Consider the following 16,481-nt stretch of genomic DNA (forward strand, 5'->3'; position numbering starts at 1 on the left):
ACAGACTCACAGCCTGACCGTCCCCAAAGACAAAAACATTGTGTTCATGATAACGATTGCTAAAAACTTGATGCATTCAAACTGAAAGTGTTACAAGCATATTATGCAAATGAATAAAAAAAAGTGCAATGTCTGGATGCGGCTAACATCGACTCGTTTAGGCTCAGACGAGACAGCCACAATCTCCAGCCAAGGGTAAAACCCACATCCCTCAGGGTCAGCCTCAAAACAAGAACTCTGATTTGCCCCATCGAAAATACCCAATGGTGTGATTGGTGGCCTTGGAAAGCCGAACACAGCGCTGCAAAGATGCTTTTTGAGCTTCTGCCTGTAATAGAGTGAAAGGGGAAGTTTGACAGAGAGTGTCAGAAAGAAGTGCTGTGGGAACGAGAACGCGGGAAGTTCGGGTCCGCTAGAGAGGAGGAAGAGGAAGACAGGTGTATAAGACTTTGCTCAACAGATGTTGAAACGTCCTCAGTGTCTGTTGAGGGCAAACGGAAGTTTGCTGTCAGGCGAGCAGGCCTCCCCGCTGCATCTGTTCAACTGTCGCTCTACATCGCACTGCTGGGTTTCAAAAGCCAGATAAGGATGTGTTTTGAAGCTTTCAGCACATCTAGAAAAGGCTTTCTTTTACTCGCATGCGTTTTAGGTTTTTGATGTGTCGATGACGGAAAAGAAACCTCCAAAAACCAGCATAAGAATAAAAATATCGCAGGCATTTCTGTGTGTAACACAGCAACACTTTACAGTCCAGACATAGTTTTCTGCACTAACTATGACACATACAATCCACATTGATTGTAGTCTGTTATCAGCAGTCTATCAAGTCCATTTATATGTTGAACACAAATATTTACACTTCAAATATATTGGGTGCAGACTTGGTTTGGGGCCAAAGCACGTACAACCCTTTGCTGCTCAGATAGAGTTTCACTTTGCCCCTGAAAAAGCATGAGGCCCTTTCCTAAAAAGAGCTTGTGTTTAATGTGTCTCCCCCTGGATGGGAACATGTGTTTCTTTATTTCAGCAGTGAACAGGAGAGAAGAAGTTGGAAAAAAGAAAGTGTAGGGAAGAGGAAAGGAAATAGGTTGTATTGGTTGATCATCCAGCTGTGGCATCGTTTGAATGTCGCCTCATCGAGCAAATACTCGTCTCAGTGTTGAACAGGTCTGATGGAGGGAGAGAAGGCCCTTTCAAGGGGCTTTCTGAGCAAGAACCATGTTGACGTTCATGAGAAACACAGCTCTTTACACCTCAGCGGCACCTCCAGCATGAGGGGGTAAAAGAGCGAGCAGGTCGAGTTATGCTTTGAGCATAAAACCCAGTCAGGAAATAAAGACGCACACACCAGAAACAAAACTTGGCTGGGAACGGCACACCCATTTCTGCAGAACACAGCCTTTGAGTACATCGTTAATGCCCGACTTTTTATATCAAGCTTGTTATTAGTTCTTTATAGACTTCCATAATGCTTTCATATGATGCGACCACCACGCTGAGAGGAGGCTAGTAAATCTACAACCTTTAGCATCCATTTTCAGCTGTGGATGCACATTGAGTGCTGCTGTTTAGGCCTCATGTGTGCATTGGCTCCCAGCTCTATTTTGTGGTTATGATATCATAGAGAGAAAAACAAGGGCATTCTCTCCTAAGTGCACCCTGACACATTAAATATTCATCTGACCACAGAAACCCCTCTAAAATGGGGCCGTGTGGAGCACCAGCACCCCTCTGGCCCTCAGCCCTGCAAAGTCAAAGTCAAACGTTGGCGGTCGGACCCAACCCACCGCACCTGCAGCCAGGGTCAACTGGCCAAAGAGTGTGTGTATTAACACCAGGCTGAAGTGAAGGATACAATTTGTGTATTCTCATAATTTGGATGCGTTTGGCCTTTCTGCAGGAAATATAACAGTCTTCTATTGACAAACGTGCAGCAATATTAACAAGCTAGCAGTGAAACGTGACAAAAAGGTTTTAGATTTACTTTTAAAAGAGAGGGAAAAAAATCCAACTTAGAGTAAATGTCAGGGAGAAAATAAGTTTGATATTTTATCCAAGAAATAAAACCAGGAGAGGAAGGAGGATAAAAACAGAGGAAAAGCTTTGGGCTGGCTCCCAGCTGATTAGTGGTGTTAACAGCAACTGTGGGCCTTGGGTTAATAGGCTCCAGGCCTTTTAGCCTTCCACATCCTACACCCATCAACCCTCCCCCCAAAAAACCTGAAATCCCCCTTACTATAGCCCTCGAAACCCCCTACTGGAAGCTGTGAACAGTGTGTCGCTACATGCATGTCCCTGCCAGCTGGAACCAGGCCACACTGACTATGAGCGCTTGTGGGCGGCTGAATGATCACTTTCATCCTTTAAGAGCCAATTCATCTAAGACCACCAGTGGCCGCACAGAAAACGGACTGATGATCTTTTCTTTTTTGTATTCTTTTCCGACCAGGAGGCAGTGGGATGTATCGTTTCCCTGACCTCAGACGTTTGAGGTGGTGTAAATCTCTTAATAACTACACAAGGACACATATAGGGGGCTATATTTGGAGGGTTGCTGCCTGCGGCCGGCTCGGCTCTGGCGGGGGACAGACAGTAGCTGCAGTGTTGGAGCCAGGTCCAGGCGCTGTTTGAGTGTGTGAGAGACAGACGGAGGGCTCCGTTCCTTCCATCGCGGTTAAACCGAAGACAGACTGGCCACGTATGAGCTGAGTAAAAGATAAATCACAGAGCACAGATGGGGGGTGGGGGGGGTGGGGGGGTGGCATGCTTAACTCTCCAAGTAATGGCAGAAAAGTCAACTTAAGCCACACAGACAATCATGAAAACATCCAAAGTCTCTCTTTCTGCTCATTGGGTTTCCTAAGGTTGAATATGTGACTCAGGACAGCAGCACTCCCATAAAGTGTGTTGGGGGTGGATGGGGGGGGGGGTCAAATATTTTTCTATACGGCTCAAAAGGAGAAGACGGAAGGGAGGTGGCGGGCACAAACAAATGGACAGAGCGGTAAACGAGAGGAAACTTTACCCATGGGTCAACCTCAGAGAGATGATATATTGCCCATGGGTCAGTGGGAAGAAAGGACGGGCAAATTCCATATTGGTCCATCTGTCTTGCCCCCTTTATATAGTGATAAAATATTCAAATCCAGCCATTACTTCACATTAGGCCACTCTGTAGAGATGCCAGGGAGAAAACCACAGAATGTATACATGCCGGATCACACACAGTTTTGGTGCATCGATAGTTACATTAAAATCTCTTCCTCCCATTAGAGGCATCCGGACTCTGATATTTAAGGCGTGTTCACATGTAAAGCCTGTAAAAAACATGTGTGTGTCTGCCCAACAGCACTTTCAGAGATCTTTTTTCTTAGCTTATTTCCTTCAACAAAACCTTAGAGTGATCAGGATGGATTCAGCAGAAATGTCACCTCTTAACATCAACACTCTTTTTAGAGAGAAAAAATGGCCCCTATTCGGTGTTTTTCTCTGTTATGTTTAAGACTGATGACTATAAGGTCTGGTAGCTTTGTCTGGGTGTTTCCTCCTGACTAAGTGCTGTGTCAGTCAGCCTTAATCTGAGTGTGTAGGAGTGAAATTAGGGTAGATCTAGTCACCATTTCTTGTTGATTTTAGCAAAGCAGCAAGATAAGGATATGTTAATTTCATCACTTCTTACAGATGACCGCAGGAAGCCATAATTCACTCTTTATTAGAGTCCGGGTTCATGGTAAACAACATTCCTGCAGCAATTATTTTCAAGCCCTAACTCTGTTGTTATCTGTGGGTGACGTGGCAGCAGGTGCAGATTGGGCAACATTTAGTGTCTAGCCAATGTATTTCAAGGTCTGCTGACACTCTAATAATATTTTTCTGCCCAGCAGCAGAAAACATAGTGAAAGTGGCGGTATCTTTACATATGTTTATCTGACGTGTGTGTATGGGAGTTAAAAGTTCAAGCTGTCACACCACACTCCGCTTCTTCGGGCGACAAAAATCCTATTCACCGAAGATGTGTTGAACCTTAACTGTTTCTTTTTGGTTTCTGGTGGATTTAAAAGGTGCAACTGTCTTGACTGTTCCGCTCCATCTTCTGATCTTTCAGGGCACAGAGTGAAGATAGAAGACCCCCAGAAGATGCAGTTTTCTGACAGGCTCTCGGAGATTGAGCGCTACCAGCGAACTATGAGGATAGGCCCTGTGAACAATAACCCACGCCCCATTCACCAAACCCACCTCAGCACCACACAAGGTGAGGACCATTAAAAAGCCTTGTAAAAAGCCTCTAATCACAGATTAAACATCTGGTTCTGTTTTCTGCCAAAAATATTGTTCCGTTCTTAAAAGTCTTCTCATCTGAGTGGGTGCTTGTGACAAATCTGTCCCTAGATAGCCTGCTTTGGTGGGTTTGGGCCCCACAGCGAGCAGGGCAGAGTCCCAGGCCAGGTGGTGTGTAGAGCTCTGCCAGGCAGTGTTGGCCCCGGTGCTGAAGCTGGCCACACATTACAGCCTCACGAATGTTGCAGCCGTCCGCTACCTTGGCAATCACGTCACTCTCAGACTGGTCGAATGTCCGTGGGAGGGGAATGACGGGAGACGATGTGCGATGGAAGGGAGGGGGGCTGTTGGGTCCTGTGTGAATCTGCTCTGAGGACAGCTGCGTGGGTGATGAGTGTTCGCCTCGGCCTCTTTTTCAGCATATCTTGAGGCACGCAGGGCGGACACTCTGACCTGCACTGCCCTCCCACTCACACGTTGCTCCTCTTGATGGCTAATGAAGCTCATTACCTATCTATCAGTGTTGCCGTACACAGGAGGCCTTGTTTGGGAGTGCTGAGTCGTGCGTGGGTGTGATTCTATCGGAGTGCATCACAGCCGGACAGCATTTGGCCTTGTTCTTAGCTTAGCCAGCGCTGACTCACCGGTGTGAGACCGTCTGCAGCTGACTTCAGAGAACACGGGGTCTTTCAGTCCTCCGTGTCCTCACTTTCTGCTGATATTGATTTCATCTTTGCACGGACTGTACCAAGCTAAAAACACATGAGCCATTTTGGAAACCCTAGCAAGTGGTAATGGTGAAGGCAAACAGTGATACAACACAATATCCCCACTGTGATGATTCTCTTGGAGTTAGCAGTCCTCTAGCCAATGAAAAGTCCCCTGCGGCTTTAGGTTTCTATTTTCCCTTCGCTTCGTGGGTAGGGTACACAGACACGGTCCAGACACCAGACAAGGAGCTCCGCTGCTAGATTAAGATGGGAATTAGAGCTTGCATGACTTCAAAGACCTTGCAACACACGGCAGTGCAGGGTACACAAACAGAGAGCCGACGTAGCATGTTAAAATCAGCTGGAAGTGTCAGAGACGTTCAGGGCCTTGAGCTTCATATTACTCTGCCGCTGACTGCAGGCTATCTATGAGGGACGTGTGCTTGAAGGAGGCAGATGAGGGAGAAGGCTGGAGAAAAAAAACCCACACACCTTAATCTGTGGTATTACCATCATGACGGCACACCGCAGGGCAAGAGTGGTAAAATAATTAAATAACAGCCCAGCGGGGGCCTCCTCCCTCCCACTTAGTCTATCTCATGAAGTCTCGTTGGTAGACAACAAAACTACAGCGGTAAAAGTAAAGTTGTAACAAAAGTAGACTTGCTGCTATAAATCTAATTCAGAGACAAAACTGAGATGTTTACATGTCATCAGCACGCACTTCTCCGTTTTACATTCTTCTGTCAGACGGCGTTGTAGTTCGCAGATACTTTAAATCCCAGCCCCTGTTTGTTTGAGCCTTGACGAGAGATATCTCAACCATCAACGCAGTGTAATTAAGTGGATTCCCGTATCGCTGTTACAAAAGATGTTTTCCACTGTCCGGGCCCGGAACCTGGCATTTTCCCCCAGAGAACGGTGAAGAAAGAAAACGCGGTGTCACCTCCTCTCAAAGCCTCCTCGCTTTGTTTTTCTCGTCTCAGCCATGAAATACTGTCTCAGCCTGGTTGTCGACATGACACGTCCTCAAACATCTGCCGGATTCTAAATCAAACACCCGCTTTTGCAACATTGAAAATGATAAACACACAAAGTTCTTTGCCAGTGTTGCATATTCTCCGTTAGCGCTGCAGACAGACAGGGTAATTAAGAGCTCATTGCAGTGCATGCAGTGACAGGAATTTTGGCAGACGCCACATTCGCTGCTTGTTTTTGTTCCTCAGTGGCCACAGGTAAGCCTGCTAGACATGTGGACTGATTCTCTGCCAGGGTGGAGGGAGTGTGTGTGTGTGTGTGGTTCAACTAGTGCAGTCAAGCAAATCTGACACTCAGACAATCAGGTACTAAATTGTTATTCTGGCTTTCAAAACCTCAAGTGAGAGATGTGCACTGTACAACTAGCTGTATCTGTGGGTGGCACCTTTTTCTTTCCTCCCTTTGATGAGGAATGTAGTTTATCATCCAACATGGAGCTTTGACGGCACTTTCAAACGTATACACAGGTATTTGGAGTCTCAAAGAAAGGCAAAAGCCTGGTTGAAAATTTGATTTACATCAAAGTGAGGAGGGGAAAACAGATTTGAGCTGAAGTCTGATCCATCCAAACAAAACTTAACAAGCTCCTGGCACAGCCTCTGAGAGTCAGCCGGCACGGAGGACACTCTTTCAACTTAAATGTGTTTTTACAGCGAAGTAGGGAGAAGAAGAAACGCAGCACCGGTTTAATCACCCAGAAAGAAAGCGCTGGCACTTTTGAGGAGGTATCATTTAACATGTCATTTGTTCCAACACCTGTGTGTTCCCCCCTCTGAAGATGAATATCAGATACTGGCATAATGCTCCACCATCAGCGCTTTGATGGGGGTTCAGGGGTGGGTTTGCGTGTGGGCTACTGTGAGTGCATGTCATAATGACTGCAGGTACTGTGTGTAAAAAGAAAAGCAAACTTTTTTTTTTTCTATTTTCAACACTTCCACAAATATTGGTAACTTTGGTTTCATCTTTGCACAACTGGCACTCCTCTGCACTGCAGCGGCTGTGACTTGGCAGTCGGGCCCTGGTTTGTCGTGGCCTCTGGAGTCAACTTAGCTTAAAAAAAACCTAATGAAGCCCCTCCTGCCATATCCGCACTGACCACACTGTTTGCTCCACATAAACAAGCCGGACGGCCTCCCAGGTTCAAGGTGGCGCTCTGCTGTGGCTGTGAGGTGCACGTGAAGTGACACGATTGGCCAGTCAAAAGGACTAGAGGAAATTAGCAGCATCGGGCAGGTAGTTGGGTGTCATGCCGTTTTGTGCCAAACCCAAGCAGGAAGCTCTGAGGCCAACATGCCTGAAAGAAGCAGGAATCCGGACCATTCGTCTCTCCTCTCTGTTCTACTTCTGTGCACCTCTGTTTACATAATATGTCAATTTCTGCCACAGAGTTTATTTGTTAAGGTGCCTGAATGCTTCACTTATGGACATTCTCTTTTTGTGACCCTGAAAGGAATAGTTTAAACCAAAGTTGTTTTTGTTCTAGAAGCAAAAATAAAATAAAAAAAGATTTTTTTCTGCCTGCCTTTTTGGTGAAAAGAAAACGAGAAGTGAGAGCAAGATATCTGCTCCCCCCGTCCATCTCCCCCCCCCCCCCACCACGACTCGACTGTTTGTGTAAGTTATAATTTCACATCAGAGCCGGGCCGAGTTTTACATTTCAGCAATTACAGAAACTACACGTGTGCCATGAACAGTCTCTATTGAGTCTGGGGGGGGAGGAAAAGGGTGGGCGGACAGGCACTTCTCAAAGAGAGCATAGGATTTTTCAGGCAGCGTGTTTGTTTTTGCTCGGGTTATATGTGAGGACTCAAAAGACATATCAAATGTCCCACATAGCTGAGCCAAGGCCATGTTCCTCCCCTCTCTAACACGCTCCCTTTCTCCCTCTTTTCCTCCCTGGCATCTCTTTTTCAGTCTCACAATCTCTTTTTCAGTGCTCTCACATTCTCTCCCTGTTGCGGCGCCTAAGGCCTCAGCGAAACAGGAAGCCAGCACAAGGACCAGCATTCACTGTTTCTCAATGACACGCTTCATTAGGGCAGGCGCAACACATGTCTCATAGGCGCTGCTAGATCCGGAGTCACAAGGATGGACATCATCTTGGCTCAAGCAACCTTTCTGCCATCCCTTTCATCTGCTCTGGCAGGCTCAAGTGTGTTTGTTCCCTCTCTAGGCCTGGGCTGGATCCACCCCAAACGTGCTTGTCAGTAGTCAACACTTCTTCTCATCTCCAGCCCCCGCCTAGTCTGTTCATCAGCCCCGCCCATGCAGAGGGCCGGTCTTCTTATTAACAGGGGTAATCTGTGCCTCTGGTATTGACGTTGTCTGCTGGCCAATCAAAATATTTGAATGAAGTGTTTATTTTCTTGAGCGAATCGCACCAGCTGCTTGCAAGCTTTTCTGAATAAGGCCATTTATGTGTAAGAATTTGCCATTGTGAGGCGCAGAGCGAGACCTCTCATTGACTGAGTGCTGATTTGGGTTTTTGCAGAGGAAGTGGAGGAGCTCCAGGGGAAGCACACATCTCACATATGCTCAGCCCTGTGAGGGTTTAGGTGAATAGCCACTGGTCTCCCCGCTCCATTCTTAATAGGTTTGCATCCTGATTGCTACAACAAGGGGGTGAGGAGTTTATTGTATGCTGTGGTAAAGAATAGTTTGCTTCTTTAAGATCAGTTGATAAAATATTTATAATTTAGGACTTAAAAAAAGGAACGTGGAACATTTCTGAACATTTCTGCCAATGGAGCTCCGTGCAGGCCGTCCTGTAGCAAATGCACGTCTCAGACTTTAAGCAAACAGCCAACTATTTGTGCCGAGGTGCTGCGGTGTGACCATGGGGTGTGAATCAGGGTCCCACGCGTTGGGCCAGCAGGTCCGTGACCTTCCTGACAGCTTGGCCGCACAGGCTCACAGGTCTCGCCTGCTTCAGCGTCTCGCCTGAAAGACCCAAAAATACCTTGTATGCACCCATCAGGCTTGTTTTTCCAAGCCTGGTCTCACCGTGGTGAGAAAACCACCCCTCCTCTTCCCAGTCTTTGCTGCTCAGTCAGCAGAGGCCAGCCTGTGACAGGAACTCACATCTGCAAGCCTCCAGATGTCAAGACAATTTTGACCAATCTGCCATGAGGAGGTCATTTGGACAGCGTTTCATATTCCCTCGGCAAAAGCTATTATTTCCTCGTTGTGGACACACCTTAAGCCCACACATTTTACTGTGCTATGAAGTCCCTGCATGAATAAAGTTTTCATTCTGTTGATCCCCATCTTCATTTTTGTGTTTCCCTAGCCCTGTGGCAGGAGCAGATGGACACCCCCACTCTGAAGCAGTGTAAGGTGGAGGAGGACCTGAGACCATGGACAGGTGAGAACAGTTTATGGCTTGTGTGGCTGAATCACAGAGCTGGAGTTGCTTTGCTGTGATGCTAAACTTGAGAATAGTCTAAAAAAACCAAATATTTTCTGGTTTGTTTTCTTTTTTGTTACCTACTTCCATCCATCCCGGAACCCCCCCCTGTGCTGAGTTGCCCTTTCTTACTGTGATAAGGACACAAAAGGCAAAAGAGTTTGATCCCCTGGTCGCTTTTTCTTTTTCTGCAAACTATCAGAAGAGTCCAGAGTCACAGAACTTTCAGATCAAACTGTTTAAACTAAGAGAAAGTGGAACCTCCTAAAGCGGTGTATGAAGGTTTAAATGACAGCAGATTGTGAACGAATTCTGCAGCTGCAAGGAGGAGTGTCGCATCTGTCACCGAAAACGATTTCCTTAACAAATAATCTTTGCAGTCATGTCACCTTTGCTTGTTGATGCTTTAGGAAAATATCACGTTTTTTTCTGTGATCACAAATTTCCTTTGGCCCTGCTTGCACTGCATGTGACAAGTTGAGAACATGCAAAAACCTTGATGGAGTGCTGATGTGAACGAGGCTTCGGGGCTGTTGACTATGGTTTCACAGGACGGAGGTGATTATCATTTGCATTCGACACAATGCTCTAGCTGGAAAGGCTTGGTGCTTAAATAAACACTTGGAAATCATTTGTGTTTATTTGAGTCTCCTATTCTTTGCCATACGCAGCAGCGGCAGCAGCGGCCGCGGTGGCGGCTCAGGCCTAGTGTTTTGTTGCCTTGGGATCATTGCTGTCATCAACAGCGACTGCTCATCACCATGGAATCCAACTATCCAAACCAGTCAGTAAACCCCTCCCAGCTCCCGGAAAGAGAAAGTCAAATTACTTTCTATACTGCAGAGCGACAAAGCCTCTTTCAGGCTGATATGATCAGAAAACAATCTCACCGCCCATGCAGCGTAGTAGATCCACCGCAGGCCGGAGTTTTCTCAGACTCCTTTCCCTTCCCTTCATATATTTGCCTGAGACACCATTCCCTCGGTTCTGGCCGTCACAGTTTGCATCAAGCCTGAGTAAACATTTCACAGGTGAGCGCCTAGATTTGCATCTTCCCATTGCCAGCCACCGCATTTGGACACACATGTGTACGCACGCGCGCACATCTACACACAAAGACATGATGGCCTCTAACATGCCCTTGTGTTAACAACCAAAATCTGTTTCTCCCATAAGCAAATGAGACAAACCTCCTGCCATATCTGGGTTGCACGCTTGAGTGTGGACTAGTGGATTTCTGAAGGGCTAAGTGGGAAGGAGGAACACTCCACCCTCAGGGTTGCAGGATTAAAGAAGTGCATGGCGTTACGCTTTAGAACTGGAAGAAGAAAGTCAGAGTGCTGGAACACAATGTTCTTAATAAAATCTCTTGATTCCCTGCTACCCGCTCCAACATCACAGACAGGAGGCTGTGCCAGCTCGCCCTCTGGGGTCCATCTATCCTCCTGTCCCTACAATTTAGTCAACACATTTCAGATGAGCCTAATGGAGATCATGTGTGGCTTTGTGCCGCTAAGGTTGCAGGCAATTACGGCTCTGCTCAGTAAGGAAGACCCTCTTGGCCAAAGCTACACCGCTCTTACCGCAGCCACGACAGCAAAGCCTGCACTTAGAGTGGGTGGAGACACAGTTAGGTATGCGACAAAGTTAGATGAGAGAAAAAGCAGGCGGCTGCTCAATCACAGCAGAGTTTGTTTGGCCCTCTCCTGCAGAGGGAGCTACTGTACTGTGGAGGCTTCAAGTTGCTAGCAGACACCGCCTGGCTCAGATCCAAGAGCCCGAGACTGAACAAGCCCATTAAGGTGTTGTGATAAGTGTCCAGTCCAATTTCCCCTGATGGAGCACAGGAGTCCATCCCTGCTGCAGTTTAGCAGCACATTTCCAGCAACTCCAATCAAGGGGAGATCATGTGTGGGGTGGGGGCCAAAGCAACAGGAGCCTCCATGTCCCCTCCCCGGCTTCTGCCTAAATTTAGCACAAAGCGAAAGAGATGAAGGAACGCACTCACCAAGGGGGCAAAGCTTTTGGGAGTCTGCAAGGAAAGAGGAGACAAACTCAACTTGACTCGAATCAACAGCAGCTAAAGTCTTGGATTTTTGCTTACGTGAAATCAGATATGGAGCCCAAATGGAGTTCCTGGTAGACTCTGGAAAATCAACATCCCACCCCTAGCACCAAACTCCCTCAACCCCCAAAACAGAGGAAACTGCTGCAGAAAAGTGTTGCTGAAAAAGGAACTCAAAAAAAAAAAAAAAAAAAGGTTGCAAAAAAGTTGTTCTTTTAACTAAGAATGGGCTCAGTTCTCCTGTAGTGGAGAGGAAAAGAGATTTCAAACACACAGTGGCACGCAAGTTTGGCATTCTCCCTCAGGGCTGTGGCATGCAAGAGCTTGCTGCTACACAAATACGAGCTCCTTTTTCTGTCATCCACATTTTACTCTTGAAGTCATACAAGGACATCTGAGCCATGAAGTGTATAAATAATAAATAATTTCAGCAGATATGTAGTTGTGATTAGGTTCATATTCAAACTGAAAGATAGGAAAACTTTTCTGAGTGCAAGTGTGGGGAAATGTGGCATTTGAGAAGCAGACGTAGCTGGTGACAGCAGTCGCTTGAGATCTGCCAGCTCAGACCCCTCAGACATCCACCTCAGACTGGAGTCTTTTACCTGGCCGAGTTCCCTCTGATAGCACCAGCGCTGCCATTTTTCATTTCTGATTGACTTATTGTGACCGTCTGCCTGTCGCACAACTTAAATTTATGACCTGTTGCACAACAGAGCAACAGGCTGCTGGTGTTTATGCAAAGCTATGCTCTTCACTGACAATGCCTCTTTTTATCGCTCCTCGAAGGACAGAGCGCTGTATGTTGATCTCCTTTTGAAGGGCTGGTAGGAGGGCTGCTGCAAGGAGATTGGGGGGGGGGGGGGGGGGGGCTCTTCATAAGTGCAGTCTTGTGTATGGGGCTGTGGGATGATGTGCTGTCAGAGCTTGATGACCGTTATTAAGCCAAAAAATGTCTCAGTTCATTACGTTGAGCAAACAGTTTCATAGAGTAGTGTTTCACCAGAAATTCAAGCTCAGGACTGGGGGGCTTTTGGGGGCCACTTTCTAGAATAATTAAAAAAAAACGGTTCCTGTTTTGTAATGACAACAACCACTTTTATTCATAAATACATTTCAACTCTCTTCTGTCTCTGTGTTCCACAGCAACAACAGATTTCTTCCCGCAGAGGACCACCTTCCCGTCTCTGTCCCCGCTCACCGACCCTCGCTTCTCAGACCCCCGCATGCACTACCCGGGGGCTTTCTCTTACTCTGCCAACACCCCGAGCACTGGCATCAGCAGCCTCAGCATGTCAGCCTCCTCCAGATACCACACCTACTTGCCACCACCTTACTCAAACAATCAGTCCCAAAATCTCCAGTCCAACTCGTACCTGTATTACGGCACGGGCTCCGGATCTTATCCATTCTCCATGGTGGCACCAGGGAACACCGGAGGGGAACGCTCCCCAACCCGTCTGCTGTCTTGCTCAGGGGCCACGGGCACCGGGGGGACCAACAGCCTGATGAACCCCGGCCTGAACACCCAAAGCGAGGGAGTGGAGGCCGACGGCAGTCACAGCAACTCCCCGACTTCCGGTCGGTTGGATGAGTCCGTCTGGAGGCCATATTGACTGACAGATAGCTCAATAGGGAGGGGTGGGGCAAATGACAAGTAAATATCATGGTCACCAAAACAGCTGAACACCCAAAGAAAAACCAAAATAGAGAAACATTGCATGTTTGCCTTTTATTTCCCTGGCACCCGCTTTACAGACTTTCTGCTTTCACCCAAGAAAACAAGACTTTTCTCGTTTGTAACTTTTGAGTGAACATCTGCACTGCGCTGAAATCCCTTCAGAGACAATTGGAAGCTCAGAGAGCTGAAGGCAGACTCAGCCGAGACCGAAATGAGGAGCCATTTCAGCGTTTCAGCATTTGCTTTCCTGCAGGAACTGCAAACGAACAACAGCGCGAGGAGGTACGAGGAACTGAAAAGAAAAAACAGAACCAGGCGCTCATCCAAGACTGTTCAGACTGATTCGGCTCACTTGGCAGGTGCAGGAGTCAGACTGGATGTTTGCACCATGACTCTTTGCCAGGCTTGGCTGCACTGCTGTAGCAAATGGTCCTTCTTAAGCTTTCATTTCTGTAAAATTTTGGAATTTTGTGAAGTTAGTTGTGAAAAAGTTGCGACTACAATCTCGGCCTGTTTGGGAGCTCAAAGTACCCATAGAGTACCTTCTTGTGTAATTTATTATCTAAGCTTCTAGTGTATGCAGTCTGAACACATTTTCTGCATTATTGAGAGAAGCTTTGTAACTTTCAGGACTGGCTTGTTGATTGAGTTCATTCTTCTCTGCTGGGATAGATATTTTAAGGAATGTATAAAAGGCAAAAGCAGAGAAGGTCTGCAGGTTCTGCAGGCATGTCAGAGTCAAACCCCTTAAAGATCAAACCTTTTTCTAAAGAAGAATCCCCAGTTATTGTTTTTTTTTTAACTGCACAACCCAGTTTACCTTTAATATTTATTTGAGCCAAAACTTAAGGAATTGTATGCATATACCCCAGTTCCTTGAGCATTTCTCCTTTTCCTTTTTCTACATAAATATATATACAGTATATCTATACCATGTTTTGCTGTTAATTATAAATTTGGAATTTGTGTAATATATTGCTACTAAATTATGATAAACAGAACCTTTATTGTTATTATGTTTGCCTTCCAATGTAGCTTTGATGCACTAAAACCTTTTATTCCAAAGCCCCAAATAGATTGTAATATTGTAATTTACAAATTGCCTTTACCATCCCCCTTAAAAAAGAAGCCATTTGCTAAAATTGTTGCACTATTTTTTTTTTTTTTGGATAATTTACTGCATATCATTTGTACTCCTTTTGCAGTTTTTTCTTCAAATGATCTCAATCGCTCCTGCTCCACAGGTGTGCGTGCACATTCCCCCTGCAGTTACAAATACGATCCAGTGTCACTGCAGGAGCAGAATGATGAAGGGGCAGATTGGAGGGGTGGAGTCAGCAGGGTATCTTCTTGCCATTGCTTGAGGAAGTTGTTTAAAAAAAAACATAAAAAAAAGAGAAAAAAATAGAAGAGAAAGGAATCATTTTTTGTTGTGAAAAAATTTCTTTTCTGATGAGTCTGACTTTGAGGCCTCTATGGCTCTGGCTCTTTGCTTTAATTTACTGATAAAGTTGACACACAAGTGTGGATCTTGTTTTTATGAGCCTCAGAGAAATCAGGTATCATGTGTCTTTTTATTCTTTCACGAGAAGAAAAATGATTAGAATCTGTGACATTGAAAGATGGATTGTTGATTGCAACAAGAGCAAGGCTTTATTTCAAAGTGAGAAAATATCCAAAGAAGCTCACAGCTCAGGTAAAAAAAGAAAAAAAAAGAAGTTATGAGATATTTTTGCAACCCCTCATGACTCATTCTTTGTTTTTGGAGATCACTGTTTCATTCCCACAGTCCTTTGAGTTAATTTTCTGCTTTTTTTCTCTTTTCTAAACATTCTTTGTGTATTGAAATTTGTGTGGTTATTTGTCAAGAATCATACATCCTATTCTTCCTTTATAATGTTTGTTCTAACATGTTTGGCAAATCATCTGCCTTGATTGATCTCTTTGTCCTGTTTCTGCAAAAAGCCTAAAAGTTGAGGTCAACTGCATTTTTCATTGAACTCCATGATGATGCATTATTTTTTTGTTGTTTTTTTTTTTTTAATAAAACCCTTTCATGTCGTTTGTATTCCAAGTTCTGACATCTTGCCTTTGTCAGTTCTACCTGTGCTCAAAGCATGTACATCTGAAACTGATATGTTAATTTAAAAAAATGTCCTCCATGTATGTGATACCATTATTGCTTCCTTACCGAGTGCTTGTAAAGTTTGCCAATAATGTAGTTTTTAATCATTTTAATTAAAAGAAACATGTTTCAACTCTTCGTCTGTGCGGCTGATTTTTAGTTTACTTTAAATTTGGATTTTCTTTTCCCCACACAAAACCAAAAATGTGAAAAATTAGAAAAGAAAACAAAAGGGGAGACAAAACCAGACTTTTTAATAATGACAAGAAAAAAGCTTTTCAAACATCATTTATGATTCTAAAGTTAAATGAAAAGTTTATTTTTTCTTTCAGAAAAACTGACTTGAAGGATATTTCTTTTCATAGTACATCTTTTCATTTATAAGTCATTACTTTTATGCCTGGAAAAAAATTAAAGTGTCTCCAAATCTTCCAAAGACTCACAAGTCTTTAATTTTTTTAGGAAATGTGCACATGGAGTTGGATCTAAGACATTTTTCATTTTAATGAATTGTGACAGGACTTTATTTTTCTTGAAGTTAAAAAGGTCCTACCTGTTCTTTTTTCACTCGGTTCAGATTTAAGTAAAACATTTGCTCTCTTTAAAAAAGGTTAAGTTCATTTTGAAAACAATTTCTCATATTAGTATTTCTTCACTTCTGTAACCCTATGCTGAAAAGTCTGGCTTGTTAGGTCTTTTACAGTTTCATAACTCCAGGAGGTGTCAAGAGTTCAGTTAAATATGAAGGCTGAGTATGAATCAGTATAAACCTAGCTTCCCATTAAAAGAGAAGAAAACTCCATCAATGATCAGTGGAACTCTTTCCACACCAGCATTCTGATCCAAACATTTCTGTCATCTTCCTCTAGAAGGCAGCCCACATGCTGCTGCCTCCATCTCATCACTGTAGGGGGGGATCACTGGTGGCTTGTACCCAATAACCCCCAATAATGACCCTCCTCGCTGCCTTTAGTGGGACTCTTGTTGGCAATCACCGACACCTCTCTGAGGTCTGAAAATGCCTCAGCTTTCAACACAGAGGTACCCAAAACGTACATAAAGCCCAGCCAAGGAATCCAACACCGCCTTGGCAGCATCCACGCTGGCGCGCGTCGGCAAGTTGTCCCTTGTTAAAAACAATATAGCAGAAGATTGGAATGTCGTCTGGGTTTTTT

General features: G+C 45.1%; 1 protein-coding gene across 3 annotated transcripts in view; it reads left to right on the forward strand.

Moving 5' to 3' along the window:
- runx3 (RUNX family transcription factor 3) overlaps positions 1 to 15,439 on the forward strand; it is a 41,115-nt gene extending 25,676 nt beyond the window's left edge. For 2 of the 3 annotated variants that reach the window (XM_004082389.5, XM_078940693.1), the window contains exons 6-8: positions 4,106 to 4,252; positions 9,319 to 9,393; positions 12,647 to 15,439. In XM_004082389.5, the coding sequence (XP_004082437.2) occupies positions 4,106 to 4,252; positions 9,319 to 9,393; positions 12,647 to 13,116 (692 nt within the window). In that variant the 3' untranslated portion in view covers positions 13,117 to 15,439. The remainder of the gene's footprint in view (positions 1 to 4,105; positions 4,253 to 9,318; positions 9,394 to 12,646) is intronic. The other variant, XM_078940692.1, reaches the window with a different exon arrangement.
- The last annotated feature ends 1,042 nt before the right edge of the window (positions 15,440 to 16,481 follow it).

The sequence above is a fragment of the Oryzias latipes genome, chromosome 22 (genome assembly GCF_053564925.1).
Source record: "Oryzias latipes strain Hd-rR chromosome 22, Olatipes_Hd-rR_3.1".
NCBI lineage: Eukaryota > Metazoa > Chordata > Actinopteri > Beloniformes > Adrianichthyidae > Oryzias > Oryzias latipes.